This window comes from Sminthopsis crassicaudata, chromosome 2, assembly GCF_048593235.1.
Source record: "Sminthopsis crassicaudata isolate SCR6 chromosome 2, ASM4859323v1, whole genome shotgun sequence".
In the NCBI taxonomy this organism is placed as follows: domain Eukaryota; kingdom Metazoa; phylum Chordata; class Mammalia; order Dasyuromorphia; family Dasyuridae; genus Sminthopsis; species Sminthopsis crassicaudata.
Window position 1 is genome coordinate 580,313,693 of NC_133618.1, and position 24,961 is coordinate 580,338,653.

Consider the following 24,961-nt stretch of genomic DNA (forward strand, 5'->3'; position numbering starts at 1 on the left):
AATTACCGCTCTTTGCCATTTCCTGCTTTACTTCTTCCTTTGGTTGCATTAGTTTTATTTGTGCAAGTCTTTTAATTTTATGTGATCAAAATTACTCATTTTACTTTTCATGATCCTTTCTCTCTTGTTTGGTTAGTGGATCTAGTGGCTCTATTTTTAAAATCAAAAGACTCCATTTACCTTTAGAGGAATTTCATGGCTAAACACTAAAAGTGTTACATTTGTTAATTGCAAAGATTTAGTGCCATCTTTCCTGCCCATTTTGAGACAGCAAGTTGAAGGTATTGTATCAATGAAGGTATTGTTAATTCCCATGATTACTTTCATTCCTTTTTCAGGAACAGAAGTTTTTTTTTTTAGCTATATCTTTAATTATTTCTATAGGTTTCATAAATTGTTCCAAATTGTTTACTTCAGATTACTTAGATGTTTCCTCTTCTCCCCACCCCCAATTTCACTCCACCTTCTACACTTAGAGCAGATGACTTAACTTCCCACTTCATAGAGAGAATCAGGGCCATCCTAGGTAGATCTACTCAATATTTCCCCTCCATTCCCAGAATTCCTCCATACCATAATCCACTGCCTTTTTTCTCTCTAGTCAAAGAAAAGTTAAAAACAAACCAAAAAAAAAAAAAAAAAAAAAAAAACTAAAACACTCTTCCTTAAGATTATTTCTTCTGGATTTGCCCTTGGCTTGTTTCCTCCTAATTTTTGGCTCTTGCTGTTTCTTTCTCTAAGGTGTTAAAAATTATTCCTTTTCCAATGTTTTCTTCTCATCAAACAATAATCACATTTAGAAGTTTCCAATCTTGTCCAAATTCCAATCCCAATCTCTGTCTCTCTGTCTTTCTGTCTCTATGACTCTCTGCCTCTCTATGTCTGTTTCTTTCTGTCTCTGTGTCTCTGTATCTCTCTGTTTCTCTCTGTCTCTGTCTCTCTCTGTGTCTCTCTGTCTTTCTCTTCCTCCTTATACCATGAAGATATTTCTGGACCTTTATTTTCTAATGTAAATTGCTCATGTAAAGCTCACTCCATCATTTTGCATTCCCAGTGCAGATCCAGATTACTATGATCTCCAGGCCCTAGCTAATCTTTCCTTCTTTTTCAAGAAATTCAGCATCTGGCTCACAGTCTTTCTTTCTGTCCTAATCTTGGGATCCTCATTTTCTTTCTGTCCTAAACTCATCCTTGGGGACTTTGATAAACACAATGATGTTCCTTTAAATCTTTAGTTTCTCTCTTTATTAGCATCCACGACTTCTATAATCTGTGATTTCACTCCATCTCAGCTGTACATAGTCATGGTCATATCCTTAATAGAAAGACAATCTGAAACTTTTTAACTTATGTAATCTATGATCCAGAAGTTTGAGTTTTTTTTGCCAGACCATAAATTTATATCCTTCTATCCTTCCTTCTTCATCATCATGTGATCTCTGCCCTTTCCTTCTCATTCTTATTATTTAGAAGATTGCCCAACTTTAACCTTTGAGTTAACCAATTCAACTTTAGCCTACTCTGTACCTCAAATACCTTGTCTCTCTATCTAATTCCTGCTCACCCCTTTTAAAATTCCCATCATCACTCTTCTACATTCTTCCTTACTTTTGAACCCCCCTACAGGAAATCACACAACTATACTGACTGGATCCACAACAAATTTATATTCTCTAACATAAGTGGGCCCATATTACTCATGAAAATTCTTTTACTTTTTTCTAATTGCTCTTTTGACCTCTCTCTAGTGTTTGTTTCAAACCTGCACTTCACATGTATATTTGTGAACAAATGTATGCATATATTTTATACTATATCTCTATTTTTTCCTGAAGTAGTACATAACTTAAAGGCAGGGACTATTTTGATGCTTATCTTTGTAACTCCATCATCTTTCACAGTAGAGCTAAGTAGGAAAGTGATAAGTGTTTGCCAATTTTTACATGTTTACATATCTAAAGAAAACCATCTAGTATTTTTTTTTGGATAATTCTGGAAATAGTACTCAAATTTTCAATTTTACGTTTGTAGCCAGCATGATCAGATTTAATTTAAGTAGCATTTAACCTACATATTAGGCAACGGACATGTGATTTTATTGACATCTCACACTTCTATATGAAAAGACTCACTCCACTAATGCATATTGCTGCCATTCTCTGCAACTTCAAATCTTAGAAAGCTCCCTAGGGCATTTGAGAAGTTAAGGAATTTGCTCAGGTTACACAACTGATATGTATTAAAGGCAGGACCTGAACTGCCCCTGAGGCCAGCTCTCCATACATCAGGTAGTGATGCCTCTTACACATGAGATGTTACAAATTAATATAGCCTCGTATTTAGAAACAGCTATGATGTTTTCTTCTTCAATAGAAAAGTATTTTAATAAGCATCACAGTCAGAAAATTTCCTTTCATTCATTTTGCTGCCTTTCAAACTACTCTCTTCCAGACTTTATCTTAGCATCCAATATATATAAATAAAATAAGTTCATCTTTTTGTGTTCAATGCATTAGCATCAGAAAAATAGTGTAATTTGCATTTTAAACACTTTATATTTTACTTTTAAATATTCAAGAATTTCACAACATGACTAATATGGAAAAATGTTTTCTGTGATTGCACATATATAACCTATATCAAATTGCTTATGGTTTTAGGAGGGGGAAGAGAAGTTGGGAGAGAAAGGAGGGAGAAAGAAAAATTTAGAACTCAAAATATTAAAAACTATGTTAAGAATTGCCTTTACGTGTAATTGGAAAAATACTCTTTATTTAAAAATGTGCAAGAATGATCTCATTAGAGCTAGTCATTCCTTACTCTTGGGTTAAGATGAGTTCATTTCTCATATAAAGCATACTTGAATGTTTTGGTGTCTTTTTTTTCTGTAGAACCTGCTGAAGGCTGTCAATGCCACTCAGAAACAGGTGGACTTAGTAAAACTTCATGAACAAAACAAAAGGAACCTGGAAGAAGAAATCCAGAACTACAAAGATGAAGCTCAGAAACAAAGAAAGATCATCTTCCAACTGGAAAAGGAGAGAGATCGTTACATTAATGAAGCTAGTGACCTCACTCAAAAGGTTAGACCCTCTTGGTTTTACATGTGAGGTGGGTTCATGACGTGAGCTCACAGTCTTTTCTCCCCTCCTTCTCATCTCACATGAATATTGGAAATAGGGCTTGTGAAAGCTTTGATATTTTACTTGTCTGGAATTTTAGAAGGTTGAATTTTGATCTCATGAAAGGAAATCTTATTTTTTTCCTCAATTATTATCTACAGGGCTGGCCTGAGGCAAAACTATGAAGTTTACAACTGGTCTTCAGTATTCCCCCAGCTCAAGTGAATACTCAAAGCCTTTGTGCTGCTTTTTGGTCATAAATGGCTTCCCCCTGTGGTGCTATACCCAAATCTGCCCAATCTGGGAGTTTTCCATTTTCTAAAGTTACACATTGTTTTCTAATTTATCCTCCCTTTCCAAGTTCTAGTTGAGCTTAGTAGGAAAAAAGCAACAAATTAGGCTATTTTATATCTAGTTGTAAAGACTTAGGGTATTCTTCCCAGTTACTCCTCCTAGGAGAATTAATATTTAAAAAATCTTCCCCACACTCAAAAGAATAATATCTCATGGTAGAATTTAAAAATATTGCTACAGATAAATATATTGAGTTTTATTAGCTAAATTGCTAAAGAAAGGATCCCTTTAGCTTTTACAGTATCCTTTGCATAGGTAACATGAGACAAATTTCAGTTGTCTAAAAGATATTCTAATAATATCAATTATACTTGGTGTGGTACACATATTTTTGAGATTCTCTTTCACTAAACTTAACTGGTTATGTTGATGTGAAGAACAGCAAGAATGCTTTCATTGATCTGGTCCATATGACTCATGTAATTTTTTTTTTTAAATTCTTTGTGGGGTGAGATACCAGATAACATTGTCATAATCTTTTAATCTCTGGGTCTGGCTATAAATAGAATAGTGCCCCATATAAGCATAGAAGCTTCTTCTGAAACTGCTTATGTGTTTCTGGTACTTTGTCTTTCTTTAGACACAATATAAACCACTAGTGCAAGAGAGGGGAATATTTTTATTCCTTGGACCATCCTGTGCTGTTTCCAGGCCCATGAGTTAAATAAATTAATTCCCTCACCCATACATTTTCAAAATTCCTGTTGTCCAAGTGATTTGTTTCAACATGTTCAATTAATGATAAATGGATGAAAAAATTGGGGACTTTTCCAAATGATACCACATTGGCAATTATCTCTTCTACCCTAATGTAATATTGTTTTCAGTGATTTTCTTTTTCTGTTCTATACAGCAGGATTTTTCCTTATATTAATTTTTCATTGTTCTTGTGGTTTTTGTTCAAGTCAAGATTTATTCTATGATTTTTTTCCTTATAGGGAGGTTTAAGGTTTCCTTGATATAAAGTAAGAGCCCTTTTGATATCCTCCCAGCCAAAATGGTTTGACATCATTTATGACTTCTTTCTCACCATTTCACATTCCACCATTTGGCAAATGCTATAGGTACTACTTCCATAGTAATATATATATATATATATATATATATATATACACATATATATATGTATATATATATATATATATATGTGTGTGTGTGTGTGTGTGTATATACATATATATATATATATATATGGAACTCAGGATATATATATGTGTGTATATATATATGTGTGTGTGTATATGTGTGTGTGTGTATGTATATATATATATATATATATCTGTGGAACTCAGCCAAATTTATATTAAAAAGGGCCATTCCCCAAATATATATATGGAACTCAGCCAAATTTATATTAAAAAGGGCCATTCCCCAAAGAATAAATGGTCAAAGATATGAAGAGGCAGTCTTTGGAAGAAGAAATCAAAGCTGTCTATGGTCATATAAAAAATGCTCTAAATCACTACTGATTAGAGAAATGCAAATTAAAATAACTTTGAGATATCACCTTATACTTTATATCAGATTGGCTAATATGACATAAAAGAAAGTGGCAAATGTTGGCAGTTAATATGACAGAAAAGAAAAATGACAAATGCTGGGAGGATGTGCATCCTACTTTTTGCATCCTTTATTGCATCCCACTATTACAGTATAATCTAGCCCCTTATTATCTCTAATCTGTCTCTACTCCAGTTTATTTCATGTATCCTGCCATATTAATTTTTGGCGCATGCAAATATATTCACCTCATTCCTTTCTTGAGAACTTATATTCATAGGATAGACTAAAGCCAAAATCTTTAATATAAATTTGAGTCCTTCTATAATCTGATGCAACTCTATCCTAACAATCTTCTCTCTTAACTTTTTTCAAGACATAGCCCAGATGTCACTCTTAACTAGAGCATATTTTTCCTGTATTTTATTCTCATGCCTTTGTTCACGCTGTTCTATCAGAAATGCTCCCCCCCCCAACACCCCTTGTCATTTACCATCTCTCTATAGCGCTCTAGGATCAGATCAAAAATTTTTCCCCACAAAAAGCCTTTCTTGATTCTTTTCAGATAGAAATATCATCTCCTTCCTTTGAACTCTTATAGAACGTTGCTCTTCTCTTTCTTTGAGTATATATCACATTATACCTGATATTACTGTGTTTCCCCTTTAAGGAACCATATTTTAAAATAATCTTTTTTTATATCACTTTCATTTCTTAATTACTTAGAACCTTCCCTTACTACAATGAATAAAAGAGAAAGGGAAAAATAAATAGTTCAAAAGTAACCAATAAATACATTAACTGAGTGAATATGACAGTCTATGCAATGTCTTATTCCCTTTTTCTCTCTTTCAGGGTCAAGTTCCAAACAGTACTTGTTATTCATCTTTGTATCTTCTTTAGTGCTAAGAATCATGCTCACAAATTGTAGGCATTCAGTAAATGTTTGAATCAATGAATAAAATAAATGATACAGGCTTGTACCAAGATTTGCTTGGAAGGAACTATACTAAATTTTACTTTAGAAATATATTAGCTTCTAATTTTGTCTTCCCTTATTAGTCTACTTATTGGAAGACATTGAGCTATCATTAGAATTTTGCTGATATTTTGTGACTCCTCTTCCTTTAGGAGTTTTCTGTGCCATCAATATAGTTCCCTCTGATTTGGAGAAAGAAGAGAGGCCCAAGATGCTTGGAGACCACTCATTTGTATTACTTTTATCTGAAGCATAAGGTGTGTGGACACACACCAAAAAGATAACTCAGAGTTCCATGCATTTTTCTTCCATATAAGCTATCCTTTCCTGTCCCCTAACTTTGTCTACATAAGCCAGCCTTTCTGATTTTCACAAATATCTAATAAAACTGTTCTTAGTTAATCAAGCTGTCTGCCAAGTATTTTGCACTCAGCAGGCAGTAGCTCATTTCAGGACCATTTCTTTTTCATTTCCAATGTTAAACTTCTGACAGTTTTGCACTAGTACTTTATGTGGCCAAAAACATTTTTTCCCACAATTAATTTCTACCTACAAATTACTGAAATCTCATTTCACTTGCCTATACTGTGGTAAGGCCAACCTTTTGTAGGCAGAGGCCCAAGGAGCTGAATAAGAATGTATTTTACAATCTTGGAAGTAACCAAGTCAAAAGTTGATCAAAGAAATATTGTTCTTACTGCACAGATGATCTCAGATGTCTAGGCATATGGGCATTTTCTTTTTAGACAGGAAATTTATTTCATTCAGCATATAAAGGCATAGTCAGCATCTAAACCATTGACAACAAGTTAGAAAACTGATTTAAGAAGTTTTATTGTCCTTATATTTTATCAAATACAAGTTAAAGGGTTACAAATTCAATAACCTACTTTGGTGCCCATCCTCAGTCCATATGTTTTGGCTATGCTGAAGGTTTCAGACATGCTTTATTGATTTTTATCTCACTCTTATTACTATTGGCAGGTTGTTTTAACAGAAAAAGAAAAGGTAGGAGTAGATTATAAACTGGGACTGTGCCTTCATAATGCACCATAAGCATTTTCTGGGCTCTTCTGCAGCAAGCTCACAAATGCTAAGAACCTCATCTCTTCTGCAACTGTAATAAAATTTTCTATATTTAGACACGAGTTGGTTTGAAATATCTGAAAGTGTAATCAATTAATTAAGCTTCTGCCCCACAGCTAGCATCCTGTGCTCTCTGATGTTGTATTTCCAACAGGGGACAGTTTGCTGACAGTATCCTTTCCCTATGATTGAGTGTCCAAGACATTTTATGAATTTGCAGGATTTGGACATATATATATATATATGTGACTCTCTGCCTTCCACCATAGGTTTCAGTACTTAGATAATTTTTAGTTGCCATTAAAAAAATAGTAATTGTTCTTGTCAGTCACGATAAACTCTTATTTCTGTCATAGTCTGAAATCTTTAGAATATGATGATCTGCTTGTGTCAGTTAATTGTGTACCCACAAAAGAAACAATCATAAGCTATACTCTTTCAACCTGATATATCACTTTTCCTGATCAAAAGATTATTTTTGTTATACCTCTAATTGTAACTGAACAAGTATTTTCCCCTTCTCTAATGGGCTGTTATTTGACTATTGATGAAACTATTCAAAGTATTTTCAGATCATTCTTTCCTTGTCATTTAATGACAGCAATGACTTTTCTATCTTAGAGACTTTCTATTTTCTTCCAGTGCCATATTAAATCTTTCGGATTTTCAGAACTCAGAAAATGACCTAAAAGAGTAAACTTTGGATGCTTTGGAAAATCTTCCAAAAATGTGTGTCTCTTTTGACTAATATGAATTGAGGGTCACTTTTTTTTTTAAAGAAGAATGTTTTTGGCATGTACTCAAGTTCTTTTTTCCTTAATGTAAAGATAATCTTTCCATGACCTTTGACAACACTGACTACTCTTTCTTTCTTGTTTCAGGTCTCTCTCCTATCTTCAGTAATATTCTATGTATTATGCTTGTTCCTTCCCTATCTACTTTCCTGTATTTTCTTATTCTTCCTGATCTCATTAATTTCCATGACTTCAGCTGTCCTTTTTTCTCAGATTTCCCAGAAATCTTAAGTCTACAGTTCTGACCTCTCCTAAGTTCTAGTCTTATATTTCTAACTGAATGCTGGGCATCTCCATCCAAATATCCTACTATCATACTAGACTCAAGATGTATAAAAATTGAACTCTTCAGAGAATCTGAAGGTTGCAGAGGGATCCCCATTGGATAATTTTAATTGTTAATGATGTTGACACAAATTTGCCTTCCTGTAACAAATCCAATCACCCTAGTTTTGTCCTTTGTAGCAATATAAAACAAAGCTATTCTCTCTTTTCTATGGTAGTGACTTAAACATTGGGAGAAAGCTAGCATGTCTCCTCATTAACAAACATCTTTTGAGAATTGGCATATGCAGGGCATTGTGCTAGTCCTTGAAGACAAAAAAGAAATAGAAGATAACTGATTTTTTTTCTTTCAGAGCATTGGCATTCAGTTAGAGATATGTCAATTACCCTATGTAACTGAGCAGATATCTCAGAGATTCTCTTCTTTGCCTCCAAACTAGTTTTCCCCCTCTCCTTTCTTCCTTCTAAAGTTTTTCCTGCTTACTTCCCATTTTTTTCCCCTAGGATATTGTCATTCCTTCAGTTGTTCAGGCTTAAAATTCTGACTCCTCTTTAATGATTTTCTTCCCCTGCTATCCTCACAAGGACTACAAACATTCGTTATGACCTGTCTTCTTTAAAATTACAGCTTTTTATTTTCAAAATATATACACAGATAATTTTCGATATTTATCCCTACAAAATCCTGTGTTCTAATATTTTTCCCTTCCTTTTTCTCCCCTCCCCCAAATATATGCCTTATCTTTATTTCATGGCCTCCACTTTTGTAATCTCAAACTTGAACTGCTGTGAGAATCTGCTTACTGATCCTTATTCTAGTGTATTTTCCCTCTTAATGCATTCCAAACAATACTGACAGATAAATATCTCTAGAACTCTGCCTTTAATTGTCTAGTGCTTTCCATTGTCTATAGGACAAAGTCCAAACTTTGAAATTTAACAAAACCCCAACCTATTTTTCCAAATTATCTCCTCTGACTCCCCACATAGAAACCATATGCTCTTGCCAAACTGATATATTTACTTCCCTCCAAATGCTTGTTCTTTCTTGACTGCATGCTTTTTGTTCATGCTGTTTCCCTGTCTCCTCTCCCTACTCAAATTCCATCTGTATTTCAAGATACAGCTTTAATATTTCTTCTTCCAAGCTGCCTTCTCATATCATTCCATGACAATCTATATCTTTTTGGAAAGAATTCATAGAATTTATTGTCTGACCTATTTATTCGATAATTATTGCTTTCCAACATCTCCTCTGTTGCTCAGAAGTGTTATTTAAATCTATTAAATATTGTTGAACTTTTCATGTTTATATCTATTTCTCTCCATTAAATTGTAAGCTCCCTGAGGAACTAGGTCTTGTTTTTTGACAGCCTCCACTGTCCTTAACACAAATTGGTACTCAATAAATATTCATTAGTTTGATGACCTTTAAATTATTGATGAAGAACATATATAGACCTCAGAACAGTGTAATGAAGTTCAGAATTCATGCGATTCATCTCATTTAAGGACCGGGCATAATAGGTACCTCATTCTTTCTTTTATGGATAGGAATAAAACTTTTGGTTGGTGAATTGTAGTGGCTCATTAAGTCATGGTGACAATACTATTTTTAGACATTTCCCAGGATCCATTGTGGAGAAACCTCTTTCCCCATATACTCTGGATTGATTCCTCTGAACTAGCTCACCTAAACTTGTTAGGCCACAGAGTCATAAGCAAGAGGTAGTACTAGTTCATTAACAAGTCAAATAAATGTTTTGCTGACTGTTAGAGGTCTAACAAAGAGGAAAAACTCCCAAACTATACCAGCATCTTTGTAAAAGGTAGTTGTGAATATTATGGCTAAAGACTGAACATTTGTTTAAGCGGGAGGTGCTGCTTTGCTTTAGCTACTAGACCCTTTTAGCAAATAAAAGAGTGTCTAAATGTTATAAATGCATTGTGTTTTAATAGACTACAATTTTGCACTAGGGAGCCAGCCTCAGACAACACTTTAAAAGTGTTAATGTCTGTAAATAAGGAATAAGACCTTAGTCAAACAAATAATTAGCTTTGAGAAGCCACTCTTAGGTTATGAATTTGTTAATTTTTCCCTTTTCCTTGTACCTTCTCTGGTGTTAGTTCTTTAGCATAAGAGACGCTCTTACAGAATTCTATTCTGGGCATCCTGAATCAGGCGGAGAGTGGAAAAATCCACCATAGGAAAAAGTCCAGAGGAAAACCAAAGGTCATAAAAAACAGAAAAAAATGGTGTGGACAAAGTAAGGGTAGCAAAGAAGGTGAACTGAAAAAGGATGCCCCAGTTAACAAAAACTGCCATAGTTTTATCAAGAGCAGGTTGTGCATAATTAACTTCCTTTGATTTTTTGGTTTTTGGATAGGATTACTAGACTAGGAGATCACAAGAGTACTGTTTATCTAGTTACCTAGATTGAAATAGATAATTTAACGAAATCTATTTGTGTGAACAAGATGGAAAGAAGTGGAGTAGGCTGAATACCATTTACATGGATTCAGAATTGGTAGTCATCAGCAGTTTGATTGCAACTTGCAAGGAACTGGCATGTCCTGGAGATCTTTGCAGGGGCTTTTGCTATTTGGTATTTTTGTAAGGGGCTAATATAAGGACATAGATGACGTTCTTATCAAATGAGGAAATGACACAAAACTAGAAGAAATAGCTAACCTGTTGAATGGCAGGATCCAAACAGATGCTGACAGCTTGTACATTGGGCAAAATCTAATAAGTTGAAATTTATTGGGGATAAATGTCAGTCTCAAAATTAGACTTAAATCCACTCTACAAGTATATAAAATGAAGGTATTGTGTTTATAGCAGTTCTCAGGAAGAGCTGGGTTGTTTTTTAATTTCAAGGTTAAAGTGTAAAGAGTATATAATATAACATCTCCCAAAGGGAATGCAGGTTTAGACTGCTTTGCAGAGAAGTCTCAGGTTTAGGACTAGGGGGTGATGCTAGTCCTTCTTTACTTAAACTTGGTCAAAGATCTGTATTTTTGGGCATTGAATTGTAGAAAGGACATTGAAAAGTTGGACAACATTCAGAATAGTGAAGAATTAAGAATCCTGTCCCAAAGGAATAATTGAAGGGATTTGAGATGAGAAGACTAGGGGAAGACAATAATTGTCTTGAAAAGTTGACATTTGGTAAAAGTTTAACAAAACTAGAATAAAGTCATAGAGAAATAGATTTATGTTTACTCTAAAGGGGAATTCTATCCCTACCTCCAAGCTTCCTTACAATGAAAACTGCTCAAAAAGAGGATGGATTGCCTTAGGAGGTAATGAATTTAATCTTATAAAAAGTCTTCAAAGAGAGGCAGGATGGTTTCTTCTCATGTATATTAAGGAAGAGAATCTTTTTAAGACTCAGTTGGACAAGATGACTTCTGAGGTTCCTTCTACCTCTAGTATTCTAGGATGCTCCATATTGAGGTCCTATAGATGAATGAGTGATAGAAGTCTATATCCATCTGTGCCCTCCTGACAGATTAGAAGAATGACTAACAAGTAGGGGAGAATCATCTATAATATTAAAAATTAATTTTCTTTGTTTTAAAGCTGAACATTTATTAAATGAAGTACTAACGTGAAAGGAAATATTAAAGTGAAATGCTCTTAAGTTTCTGCTGTTCGTGTTTTCCAATATCACACTCAGATCTTGGATCTCATTGATGACTTCCATTTTTTTGGTTAGTTTTTTTTTTAGTAGTTTGTCACCTTGAAACAAATTAAAAATGTTTAATGTAAATATTTTCAGCTGAGGCAGCATATTTTACAATGTAAAGGTCATGTTGTGAACTCTGAAGTTCTGGTTTCACTACTGGTTCCTTGAATATATATTAGTCAATTTCTCCAATTGCTACTTTTGTTTCCTGTATCTGCAAAAAAAAATGAGGATTTTTTTGGATGTCTTAGAAAAAGAGACCATTATATAGAGTATTATGAGTTCTCCAGGTGATAAGAGCTTGATATGGTCAAGGTATTATTGTGATTATTACTGTGAGTATTTAAAGGTTTCAGTTTTGGAGGTTTTTTTTTTTTGGTTATATATAAAGTTGCAAAACAATAAGTATGACAAAATATTGAAAGTCTTGATCTTTCTTTTTTTTCCTTGAAGAGTGTTTTGTGTTGAAATCTATTTAATACTGTTTTGTCAGGAGTTTTCAGAATTGAAAGAATATTCTTTTTTTCCTCTAGTGATCTCCAAATAACTAAAGTCTTCAATGTAAATGGACTAGAGAAGGGAAAAAGAGTAGAAAGATCTTCCTAATCAAGAAGATTGACATCCTGTGGTAGACTTCAATGATGTTGGCTGCATTTTCTGTTTACTCTGGTCCCTAATTGTCTCTTTTGCTAAAAATCTCCCCAGTTGCCTCAAACTGGTCTTTGCAGTGGGATTAATTATATCTATTTGCCTCTATGTGCCTTAGGTCCTTGCAAGCATGGAAGACATCAAGATCCGTGAGATGCAGCTTTTTGACTACAGGAAAAAAATAGCAGAGTCAGAGACTAAGTTAAAACAACAGCAGAACCTGTATGAAGCCGTAAGATCAGATAGGAACCTGTATAGCAAAAATCTGATTGAAGCTCAGGTAAAGAACACTATATCTCTCTTCTCCGCTTTAAGTATTACTTCTCTTACCGTTTAAGAATATTTCTTAAATATATTAATTGAAAGATGGTTTAGATCAGATATAAAGATCTCATATTCTGAGATCTTGTGAATTTATTTTTATCTTTTTTAAAGAGAAAGCTACTTAGAATGCCAAAACACTTGTTGATTATTATTCATTAGTTTTATGTTAAGAAAAACAAGAATTATCAAAACTGCTAATGCTTTTCTTCTGAGATTACCCTCTATTTATGCTTATATCTTGTATGTACATTTTTTACAGGTAGATTCATCCATTAAAATGTGAATTAGTATGTATATTTTTTCCTTTTTTGGCATGGAGACTCCCACATTAAAGTGGGGATAGGAACTGTGTTTTAACCTTTCTTGTATCCCTAACACTTAGCAATACAATTAGTGAATAATAAATACTTATTGATTGACATAATAGGATTGTTTGAAGCACTTCTTTTTTTTAACCATTAGATAGAATTATCATTCTTCCCTTTTTAAACTTACATCATGCCTGTAGTAACCAAGAATTAGGGAGATATCACATGCTCGTGATAAGTACAAATCTTAGAAACAATATCTATTAAGATTTTGACTTGGGTTGCCAGTTCTTTAGCAAAGATACTAGAGCTATTTGCCATTTCCTTCTCCAGTTCATTTGACAAATGAGGAAACTGAGGCAAACAGGGTTAAGTAATTTTCCAGGGTTACATGGCTAGAAAGTATCTGACACCAGATTTGAACTCAGGAAGATCCATTCTTCTGATTCCGGGACTATTATTCTGTGCTGCCTCCTTGGGAGGTAGGGTGCTATTGTTACTCCATTTTACAATTGAGGAAACAAGGAGAGCAGGGGTTAAATGATTTACTTAGAGTCTCACAGCTAATAAGTTTAATGCCAGATTTGATTTAGGAAAATTAATCTTCCTGACTCCAGACCTGAGGCTCTATCCACTGTACCACCTTGTTGCCCTTGCCAGTTCTTAGTTTTCTGTAAAATGAGGGTAATACTATAATAATATCTAAGGTCTGAATATTAATATTTAAATTACTTGAAGATTGATGGAGAAAAAGCAGCAATATAAGGGGAAAAGAGTAGTTTTATGCTGTAATGGGATCAAAAGGCTTATTTAGATTTCTATGAAAGACTCAGTTTTTTTTTTTTTGTTGTTGTTATTTCTATATTTTGAGCTTTAATAGGCATAGTGTGGATATCTTTTTCAATTTTTTTCCTTTTCATCTTGTCAGGATGAGATTACAGAAATGAAGAGAAAGTTGAAGATTATGACCCATCAAGTTGATCAATTGAAAGAAGAAATATCTTCCAAAGAAGCAGCCCTTGTGAAATTACATTTGGAACACCAGCGAATAGAGAAGGAGAAGGAAACTCTGAAGGTACACAAACACTTTATCAAAGTGATTAGGATATCAGGGTATTTGGGATAGAGTCTGAAATGCCTTCTCTTGTACTGTCTGCTCCAGGACAACAGCCATCTGTTTAGACATCTTTGGATCTTAGACATCACATCTTTGGACTTGTACCCAACAATTTTGAAAGATGTAACCTAGTTGCTAACCTGGCCGGGATCTAGGCATTTTTAATAATACATTTATTTTTCCTTCTTCAACTCTTGACTTTGATATAAGAGAATCTCCTTCTGATGTTTTTGATGTGAAAATATTTTGTAGTCTTGTATAATTCTATTTGGAGTGTATAGTATAAAAGATCAATCTTGAAATCTATATAGGATAGTTATTATTTATTTAGTAATGGAAGTGTCAGAGGGAATAGCAGTTAAATACTACATTATCTTCAATTTGGCTGTAGAATATGAATTCTATTGATTATGGCAAGACTATTGAATAATTCACATTTAGAGACATTATTTAAAGGGTGACTAGGAGGCCCAGTTTTGCTTTTAAAGCCGGAGTTCTTAACCTGGAATCCATGGATCTTGAAAGGATCAGATTTCAGGATTTCTATGAACTCTGATGGAAAAAAAATCTTTATTTTTACTAATCTTTGGTTTACTTGTAACCTAAAAGGCTTATTTTTGAATTTTTTAAAAAAGAATATTCTGAGAAGGGTTCATAACATAAAAAGATTAAGAAACCCTGTGATGATCCCTATGGATGAATGTTTTAAATGCTCTATAGACCCTAACATCATTGTTGATTTTGCTTCTTTAGGTATGTCTTAGAAATATAGTAAGTTTAAAGTGAGTCCCCCAATATTCTCAGATTTTTAAGAAATACGCTATGATGATCAACAATATATCACTATGAATGTGTTCCAAATGGTGAATTACAATAAAATAAAAGTAAAGACCATGTAAATATTCTCAGATTTATAAGAAATACACTTTAATGATTATCAACATATAACTATGGATCAAAGATCATATAGGATGCTCTATTGTCACTAGAGGCAACAGTAGAATCCTGGAATTGTGGCTTAAGCTCAGATATGTTAAACATCAGCCTAAATAGCAGAAGTTCCTTATATTCTATTGGGCTTTCCAGAGTTAGCCCTAGAGAAATACTATGAAGGATAGGTGTCTATGGATTTAAAATTTACATGCTTTTTGGTTCAGATTGTATTCCTCACTGTAGCTGGGAGACACTTCCTTACTCTCTCCTAAGGATTTCTTTATAGGGCTAGTGCTAAGGTATAAAGAGAACTTTTTATTTTTTATTTTTATTTTCCTCAGTCACACATAGAAACAACACTTTTTTGGTTATACATGTACATTCTTTTTTTTTTTTTTTTAACATATCTCTTTATGAATCATGTTGGGAGAGAAAATCAGAGCAAAAGGGAAAAACCGTGAGAGAGAGAGAAAAAAAAAAAAAAAACAGAAGAAAAAGAAAAAAAAAAGTGAAAAAAAGCATGTGTTGATTTACATTCAGTCTCCACAGTTTTTTCTCTGGATTTGGATGGCAGTTTTTATCCAAAGTTTATTGGGGTTGCTTTGGATCACTGAACTGCTGAGAAGCAAATCCATCATAGTTGATCATTGCGCTATTTTGCTATTGCTATGTATGATGTTTTCCTGGTTCTGCTTGTTTCGCTCAGTATCAGTTCATGTAAACCTTTTCAGGCCTTTCTGAAGTCAGCCTACAAATCATTTTTAATAGAGCAATAATATTTCATTGTTTTCATACATCATAACTTGTTCAGCCAGTCTCCAACTGATGGGCATCTACTCATTTTCCAATTCATTGCTACCACAAAAAGGGTTGCTGCAAACATTTTTGCACATATGGGTCCTTTTCCTTCTTTTATGATTTATGGTACTGCTGGGTCAAAGGATATGCATAGTTTTGTAACTTTTTGGGCACAGTTCCAAATTGTTCTCCTGAATAATTGGATCATTTCACAACTCCACCAACAATGCATTAGTGTCCCAGTTTCCTCATATTCCTTTCAACATTTATCATTATCTTTTCCTGACATCTTAGCCAAACTAAGAAGTATGAGGTGATGGATACCTCAGAGTTCTTTTAATTTGTATTTCTCTAACCAATAGAGATTTAGTTAATGTTTTCATATGACTATGGATGGTTTTAATTTCTTTATCTGAAAGAGGACTTCTCGTTCACTTTTGCTTGTAGAATCAAGATTTTGTAAGATAGTTTTTGCACAGGAATAAGTCTCTTTTATGTATGGGCCTTTTAGTATTTAGAGCTTCCTTTGACATTTTAGTCTAGGGATATGAATTCTAATATAGAAGGGCCTTTGGGCTATAGATCTTGCAGTTTTCATATTAACTCTGCTCAAAGAGAAATTTAACTTCTTATGAGATTTCTGTAAAGCAGTATAGGTGTAGGATTTTCTTCAGGTGGGTGTGAACTCTATTCAGTTTGTTATACTGGGAGGCACCTTTTGACAGGGCAGCCCAATTTATTGCTTCTCTATAAGGCTGAGAGAAGAACAGACTTCATATTCCTTGTCTTCAATTAGTGCCATCAAAAGAGGGAATCATGCTGTTTTCTATATTGTGTTTCTTTTGTCAATTGCCTGCTATGTTTGACTGACTCCTTGTGGTTCTGAGTGTCATCAGCACATTATGGTTGTGACAGAATGTCAATAGATTTTAGCAAAGTTGATGAATTTGGGCTTACATATCCCAGACTTATTTCCTTAGAAGTGAAGGAACCATCTGATTTGGAATGTATGCCTTTCAGTCCTAACCAGCCCCTGATTTTGTCTAGTCACCTCCAAATAATCCTGCATCACTTTGACAGTTCTTTGTTTTCTGGTAAATAATTCAGCAGCAAATACTATCTGTTCAGAACCAAGTATCACATTAGTCAGTCTTTAGGGCACAGTATCCTTTAAGCTAATCTACTCTGTCTCATTTCATGGCTTGGGGAGCAATAGCAGAAGAAGAGAACCTAATTATTCAGTAGCAAGAAAGCTCAATTAGTTCTGTTTGCTCTGCTGAGAAAGAAACAGGCAGTTTTGGTAAAACATAGAATAATTGATAAGCTCCTGTAATATGAATAAGAAAGTCTTGTGAATGGTTTTCTTAAGGTTATCTCTAAATAAGAGATTCAAGTGTGGAGACAATGAAGAAGCTTCTGTGTTTCAACAGCTCTTGATCACTGCATGCTGAAGCTGTGCCATCCCAGCAGATGCTAAGAACCACAAACATCTCTTAGAACATGACTCCAGTTGGATGGATTTTGGGAATGAACTAGAAATAGTTAACTGTACACAATAATATAGATTTATAACTACTAAATGCATAACACCCAAGTTTTTTGTTTGCTGCCAACATCTAATGCCATAGTTTATTTACAGCTTATATATCTATAACATAAGGAGACCACTCAGAATTGTGATATATTATCAAAAAGAATTATGTAGCAGTACCAAATGCATGAACACTTTTACATTTTTGGACAGATACTTTTACATGCTGTTGATTGCATTTTAATATAATAGGGCTTGTATTTTGTACTCTTGATGGATTCAGATCAGCTCTTGATACTTACTAAATGGAAGTAAATGTTGCACATCTGGGAAAATAAAAGTTTTATTAAAGAAAACATGAGTTGAGCAGGTATTTTATTGCTGTAGTTTCAGTCATATGATGTGATTGTGAAAATTGAAATGTTGATCCTCCAACCTTTTCCTTTTCCCTTTCAGAAGTAAAACTTAGATTAGATTGCCTATGAAACATTTCTTTTTTTTTCTCTAGACCTAAGTATATTTCGTGAATGAACAAACAGAATATCTTGTTTTGCCTTATTTTCATGGTTTTTGGTTGCATCTAATTTGTAAAGATATATCTGGATTATTTTCTGTGTGAATAATTTTGAGGTATGAAATTTGTGATCTTTGTGACCCTTCTGTTTTACAGGAAGAATTTAGGTAATGAGCCCATAGGACTGATAGCTTTCTATAATGTGTCTGGGGAACTTCTCTAAAATTGTCCTTGAAAAAATGACAACTGTTTCTCTGGATCTCCTGATTTCATCATGTAACACTTTTTTGTTTTAACATCTTAACCTCAGTTTTCAGACTCTCCTGTAATTCTAGTCCTTAATGGAAGATGAGCTCATGCCTTGTTGTCAGTCATTAAAACTAACATTTTGATTTGGAATATTTACTGATTTTTTTAGTCTTGCCTAAGAACCTCTCATTGCCATGCTATTCTTTTGGCTGATATTAGATTGACATGGGGAGAACAGATTAAAAATATATGGGAATATTATTCACGTAATTATTTTACTAAGCTAATTGTAATTCTACTTTTATGCTTAGAATAGGCCTCTCATCTCCACTTTGCTAATTATTACAAATCTAGTCCTTATTTCATCTCCTTTGTGAAATTATTACTAATATATAACCCTTGTGACCTTTCCTTATGTTTAGATGGTGTTTATTTTGTCATTCAATTTTTACTTATCAGATGCTGCATTTTATTATGTTATCTTTTCATATATGCACATATCTCTAATCATCCTTGCTTTGAATGTAAATTTCCTGAGAACAGAGGCTATGTCTTACTTATCTTTTTATCCCCTTCAGTTCTTAGCATGGTGCTTCACACATAGTAAGTACAAGAGTATATATTTGTTGCAAACGTGTATATGTCATAAAATGAGGTAAATTGCATGTGCCTTGAGAGCAGAGCCTGTATTCCTTCCTTCTTTCCCCCAATTCCCATGGTGCCTTATACATAGTTGATTTTATTAGACATTTGGTTAAATTTTTGTTTATAATTCAAGTGGCCCCCAAAGTCAACTTGCAAGTGTATAAGACCAGTATGTTAACTTTATAATGTAATATCCCTATGTCCTCATCATGATTCTTTACATATATTATATATATTTTATGTAAATTCCCTTGGTAGTTAGTTGTAATGCTGTAAAATGCTGCTGAATATGAAGGGAGACCACTTCACATATATGGCAAAATATTAGAAATTCCTCTTGGGCACAATTTACAGAATAAACATGCTAACTCTAATGTGCATTACTACATTACCTTATTTGTAGTTTTGTGCCCAATTTATGTTCTTTCAGTTTTGTCTTTCCTCATGTGAATGATTAGAGCCATGTTGAATGAACCAACCTAGAAATGTTTGTGAAGCTCAATGATGCATCTAAATCCTGGTCCTCAATTCATACTTTAGGTGCTTACTAAATAAAATTTATCTCTGTCTTTTGTTCCTGTCAGGCTGAACTGCAGAAACTGAGACAACAAGCCCTTGAGACCAAACACTTTATTGAAAAACAAGAAGCCGAGGAGAGAAAACTCCTGAGAATAATCACTGAGGCTGATGCTGAGAGATTGAGGCAGAAGAAGGAGCTGGAGCAGGTGGGAAGACAATATTCATCAAGAAATAAAGGTGTTTGAGTCAACAATAGTCACTTTCTCTCTAAACTTTTCATCTCTATGGAAAGAATAGTTCCATCTGCATCTCTCTCATTTGTCTCATATGAAATATACTATGTACAGTGCTTATTGCAGAGGAGGCACTTCATCAAATGCTTCTTACTTGGTTGATGACTCTAATGTCTTATTAAAACTGGCATTTCTTTCCAGTTACTAACATTGTTCATGGTACTATGCTTCTTCCTTTTCTAGGTCATAAGTGAGCGAGATATTTTGGGATCTCAGCTGGTTAGGCGGAATGATGAGCTTGCTTTGCTCTATGAGAAGATCAAAATCCAGCAGTCTGTACTGAACAAAGGAGAAAATCAATACAACCAGAGAATAGAAGACATGCGCATTCTCAAACTGGAGATCAAGAAACTCCGAAGGGAAAAGGGCATTCTTGCCAAAAGTGTGGCAAATGTGGAAGAACTCAGGTTGAGATACCCCAAACATATTTCCTTAGCAGTCATGGTCATATTACCATATAGGGAACAATTGAAACAATTGGTTTTTACTTTCATTTATCTAGACATATCTTTACTAAGTTATCAGAAGAAAACATAGGATATCATAGAATGTTATAGAATATCCTGGAACAGGAAGGACCTTGGAAATTACCTAATTTAGCCCTGCCCCCAACATCCCATTTTACAGAGGAGGAAATGATGTCCCAGAGAGATTTTCTTCAGGTCACCTAGCTTTTGTAAATCATGGAGGCAAGAGTAAAACCCCTAGATCTTTTGACTCTAATGTTCTTTCCACTATTCTACATGCTGGAGAAAATGTTATGTAAATAATGTCCCCTGATAACCTTTACAAATTTTCTTTTTGTGGGTTTATATATGGAATTGAAGGAGAAGAAAAATATAATCCTAGAATCATTGAAAGCAATGTTTCTTTATTTGCAACATCCATTAAAAAAATTTGAGTTCCAAATTCTCTCAGCCCTTCCCTCAACCATTGAGAAAGCAAGCAATATAATATCAATTATACATGGGAAATAATGCAAAAATATTTTCATATTTCAATGTTGCAAAACAAGAAAAAATAGAAAAAAGTAGAAAACAGTGTTTCCTTAGGTTTGTTGTTGCTGAATTTTGTTGAGTCATTTCACTGTGACTCCTTTTGGAGTTTCTTACAATGGTTTGCCATTTCCTTCTCTAGCACCTTTTATAGATGAAGAAATTGAGGCAAACAGGATTAAATGACTCGGGTCACTCAACTAATAAGAATCTGAGATTAGATTTGAGCTGAAGTCCTCTTAAAATCCAGGGCCACCTCTCTGTCCACTGTACCACCCACGATTCTTAAGACTGTCTTAGAGACTCTCTCTCTGTTCTATCCCACTTCTGTTTTACCTTTGAGTACTTTTGTTATGGAGTGCTTTAAACATTTTTTGCCTTATATAAGATGTATTTACCTCTTTGGAAAAACATTTCTATTGTTTATGTAGGTAACCTGGCACTTTAAAAAAACTGGAAGAGCTCTTCCTATTACTTGCAGATTCCTGGGGAAGCATCAGAAGCCAAAGATTCATGAGTTGCAAACAAGGGCATAATTTGAATTTATTGCCCAAATTCATTGGATTAAAAAACTAATTTTGACATTTAAGTCCAAGGAATGTTTTAAATTGTGTGTTGCTTACTATTGCAAATAGATAAATTCTAGCAATTCCACATTTAATGAAGTCTTATTATGCCCCTTGCTAGGGCTGCCAACTATAGATGTGATTTTTGTCACTTGCACTGAGAATTTGATTTTACTGTTCTTCAGGTATTATTTCTGGTCTGTCTCAATGGACTTTTTGTCCTTACTCTCCTCCTCTTACTAAGACTGTGGCAAATGGTAGGAACATTTTCAGTATATACTTTGAATTCTAAGCAATCAGATCTAAGTTGGCTTTTGAGTGAACATATTACAGTTAATTTTAATGATTTATCTTGCTAATAAGGGGAAGTTGTATTATTAGTTTGAATGAAGGCTTGATATTAGCTTTCTGCATGTCAATGGTAGAAGGGCATAGATAATAATACCTTTGCTATTCTTTGTCATCAGTGTTTGCTTTCACCCCCCATCATTCTTCAAGCTTCCTGTGAATACTATGGTAGCATCCACAGTAAGGCACAGTGCAGTTTAAAAAAAAAAGATCTAAGTTTTAGTCCTTGGCTACCATAAATTAGTTTTAGTTGTTATGTTTTCTTTTTGAGAGCCCCCCCCCTCTACAATATATAATGTGAAGGAATTGTGCAAAATGACTCATAATTCTGTGATTCAAATTGAGATTAATCAGATCCATTAATTAACAATTTCTATGTAGCTTTTAGGTGAGTGTTAGAACCAGACTTGTATTATAAGGAGGAAGGTTAGGGGTTATTCTTGTTGTTTAAGCATCTTTTTGAGTTGCCTAGGATTTGGTTTTGAAAAATAAATGGAAAACAACAACAACAGCAGCAACAACCACCCACAAGTGTATTGTTTCCATTAAGAAGATACTAGGAAAGATAGCACTCTCCTGGATAAAAACTAATTTAGAGTTGTATAGGGTTTTTTTTTTGGGCTGCAGTGCAAAGAACTTTGGAATTAGACGCTGAAGGCTCAAACCCTACATTTGATGCTACCAATGTGACCAGGGGTAAGTCAGTCAATTTTCGTAGGCTATAATTTGCTCATATGGAAAGGAATGGTTTGATTAGTTGACCCCTGAAATTTCTTTTGCCTCAATGTCTGATCCTTTGATTCCTCATGGTTGGAGCTTAGTACCAGAAGCCAGATGCCTTGAATTGAAAATACAGATTTATTCCATTGGGTACGGGTGTTGTCATGAACTCTCAAATTAGAGTTATAACAGCTCATTTGCTTCTGAGTTTTTTTCCATAAATCACAAAATTGTTAAACCAAGTGATGAAATTGGGTTACTCTGATAGCTAATAGGTATATCTGGATCTTAAAAGTCTTTCTTAAATCCAAGTTTTCTTCTGAGATTTCTTACATAGACTATTGTGGTGATGTAATACTCAAATTACTACCAATTTCTTGATTGAAGAGACTTTCTCTTTTCAGGCAGGAGCTTTTTCACATGCAAAGAGAATTCTTAAAGGAAAGGACCCGCTGCCGAGCCCTGGAGGAGGAACTGGAGAACCCCATGAATATACACAGATGGAGAAGACTGGAGGTAACATCTGGCAGAGCATTATTCCATTTCCAACTCTGTTCCTCTACCCCACACACATTTTCTAACCTAGAGCACAACATGAAACATGGCTTTGTTTAATGCTATGTAAATTGTCATAATAGAAGAAGGGTGGGTGAAATGTAAATTGGGCTGTTCCAGAGCCAGATGGTTCAATCAGGTTTTTTAAAAGAAGTCTCTGGCAAAATTGCCTACTTGGAGGCTTAAAAAGATGTTCAAACTCAAGACATCACCTACCACTCTATTGTTATTGTTTAGGTTATTTCCTAGCAGTTAACTTTGTTCTGGCTACCACTTTCTGATTGTACTATCCAGTGGCATCCTTACTAGCTTTCATTCGGGCTTTGCATCCTTTTCTTTCTTGTAGATGCAGACATCTCTTGAATTAGTGTCCTCCCTCATTTTGTCAAGGACTAATAGATAGATAAAATGTTCATTCAATGCTTACAATGCGCCAGGTACTAGTACAAATACAAAAACCAGTATTTTGTTATTAACTAAGGCCTTTCTCTTGAAGATTTTTCAAAAATACCATTGGTAGATAACAAAAACAATTTTATGTCTTCCTGATTTTCATGATCATTACCACCAAAGCACCAACACAGTTATTGTATTAAATCAAGAAAAACATACAGATCAAATTGAGAGGCAGGTTATGTCTATTCAAGAAGATGGTAGGTGCCTGCTTTAGTAGTTTCCCCCAATGCACATGTAAGAAAGGTGTCTAAGAGTAACTGAGAGTTACTCAAGAGTTAAAAGAATATGAATATTTTGATGCAAGGAAAATGAAAATAATAATAGAAATTAGCCAAATAGATTTCAGGAAGTAATATGTTTTCTAAAAAAAAAATTAATGAAGAAAGTTTTAAGGGTAATGTTTAATAAATTGTTATGTAAATAGGAGGCCTGAATTTTAACAACATTTAGGTCTGCCAAGAGACACTGCCAAAAGTAGTCCAAATACATGAATATCAGTTGGCTCTGTTGGATATCTTTTAAATAAAGTCAGAGCCAACTGAAATTTCTTCTTAAATTTTTTTATCCCTTCTCCCAAAACTCATTCATCCCTAATCAAATTCTTAGAGTGGCTTAGCTGTTTTACCAAATGAGTGACAATCTGGATGCTCCTGAAGACATGTACTTGGAAACTGTGAATTCATTTACTGACAAGATTGTTCATTCCTTGTGTTTCTGTGCATGCTTCTACAAAGCATAATTCCATGTCAGTGTCTCTCAAAAAAAGAGAAAATGGAAGCTTTGAAAAGATTTTGAAAATATTTGGATGGAATTTTTTGAGAGGATTTCATTAAATTGTCATAACAGGTCAATTGAAAGTCCAGAGAATAATTACTGATTTTTATTTCTGTGCCATGAGTTTAGATTGAGAATAGATAGTTATTGGAAGGTCAGCCTTCTGTGTCATGAGCTAATGTAGATTAGAACTAAATATTGTGGTGACAGGGAATTATTGATTATCAGAAATACACTTACCAGAAATCCATCCTACTCCTAGTATGCTCTAGATAAAGGATTTGCAAAGACATTAGCTCCCTTTGTGGGGGGGTAGCTTTCCATGATCCCATCTGCCCAGGGATTTCTGATTCTTTCTGGTGTTAAGATGAGGTTCCATACACTGGCATACCAAAGTTCAAAGGGAGGCATGAGATCACAGATAGAATCTATCTAGTTCAAGTCCTTATCTCTACAGATAAGGATGTTTTCCTCAGCTATTCCTTGGGTACCTTGGGATTTCTTGAACAGTTCTTTCCTTACCATAAGTACCTGCTGTAATTGTACCATAAGAATTATGAGTTCTAGTAGTATCTGACTCTTTGAGAATAGGAATAGAGTTTCACTATCCCCAGTGCCTATCACAGATCTTTAATAAATACTTGTTGATTTATTGATATTTTATATGACTAACCTATTTTTCCTTTTGAGGAACCCCTGAAAGTTTCTTAAGTTTTTTTTGGCAAGAACAAGATTGATAATAAAATTGACTTTTAACCTTCCCTAGGAAAGAGGCATCTTGGTTTAATAGAGTACAGGATTTGAGGTCAGGAAGATATGAATTAGGATCATGCCTCAGATACTTCTTGACTCTGAC

The 24,961-nt window shown here is 34.2% G+C and overlaps 1 protein-coding gene across 3 annotated transcripts in view; it reads left to right on the plus strand.

The window, feature by feature from the left end:
* The window catches only part of CFAP58 (cilia and flagella associated protein 58), a 116,339-nt gene that overhangs the window by 30,248 nt on the left and 61,130 nt on the right, over nucleotides 1-24,961 (plus strand). For all 3 annotated transcript variants that reach the window (XM_074295526.1, XM_074295527.1, XM_074295528.1), the window contains exons 9-14: nucleotides 2,892-3,083; nucleotides 12,579-12,740; nucleotides 14,021-14,167; nucleotides 19,464-19,604; nucleotides 19,875-20,098; nucleotides 22,725-22,836. In XM_074295526.1, coding sequence (XP_074151627.1) covers nucleotides 2,892-3,083; nucleotides 12,579-12,740; nucleotides 14,021-14,167; nucleotides 19,464-19,604; nucleotides 19,875-20,098; nucleotides 22,725-22,836 — 978 coding nt within the window. The remainder of the gene's footprint in view (nucleotides 1-2,891; nucleotides 3,084-12,578; nucleotides 12,741-14,020; nucleotides 14,168-19,463; nucleotides 19,605-19,874; nucleotides 20,099-22,724; nucleotides 22,837-24,961) is intronic.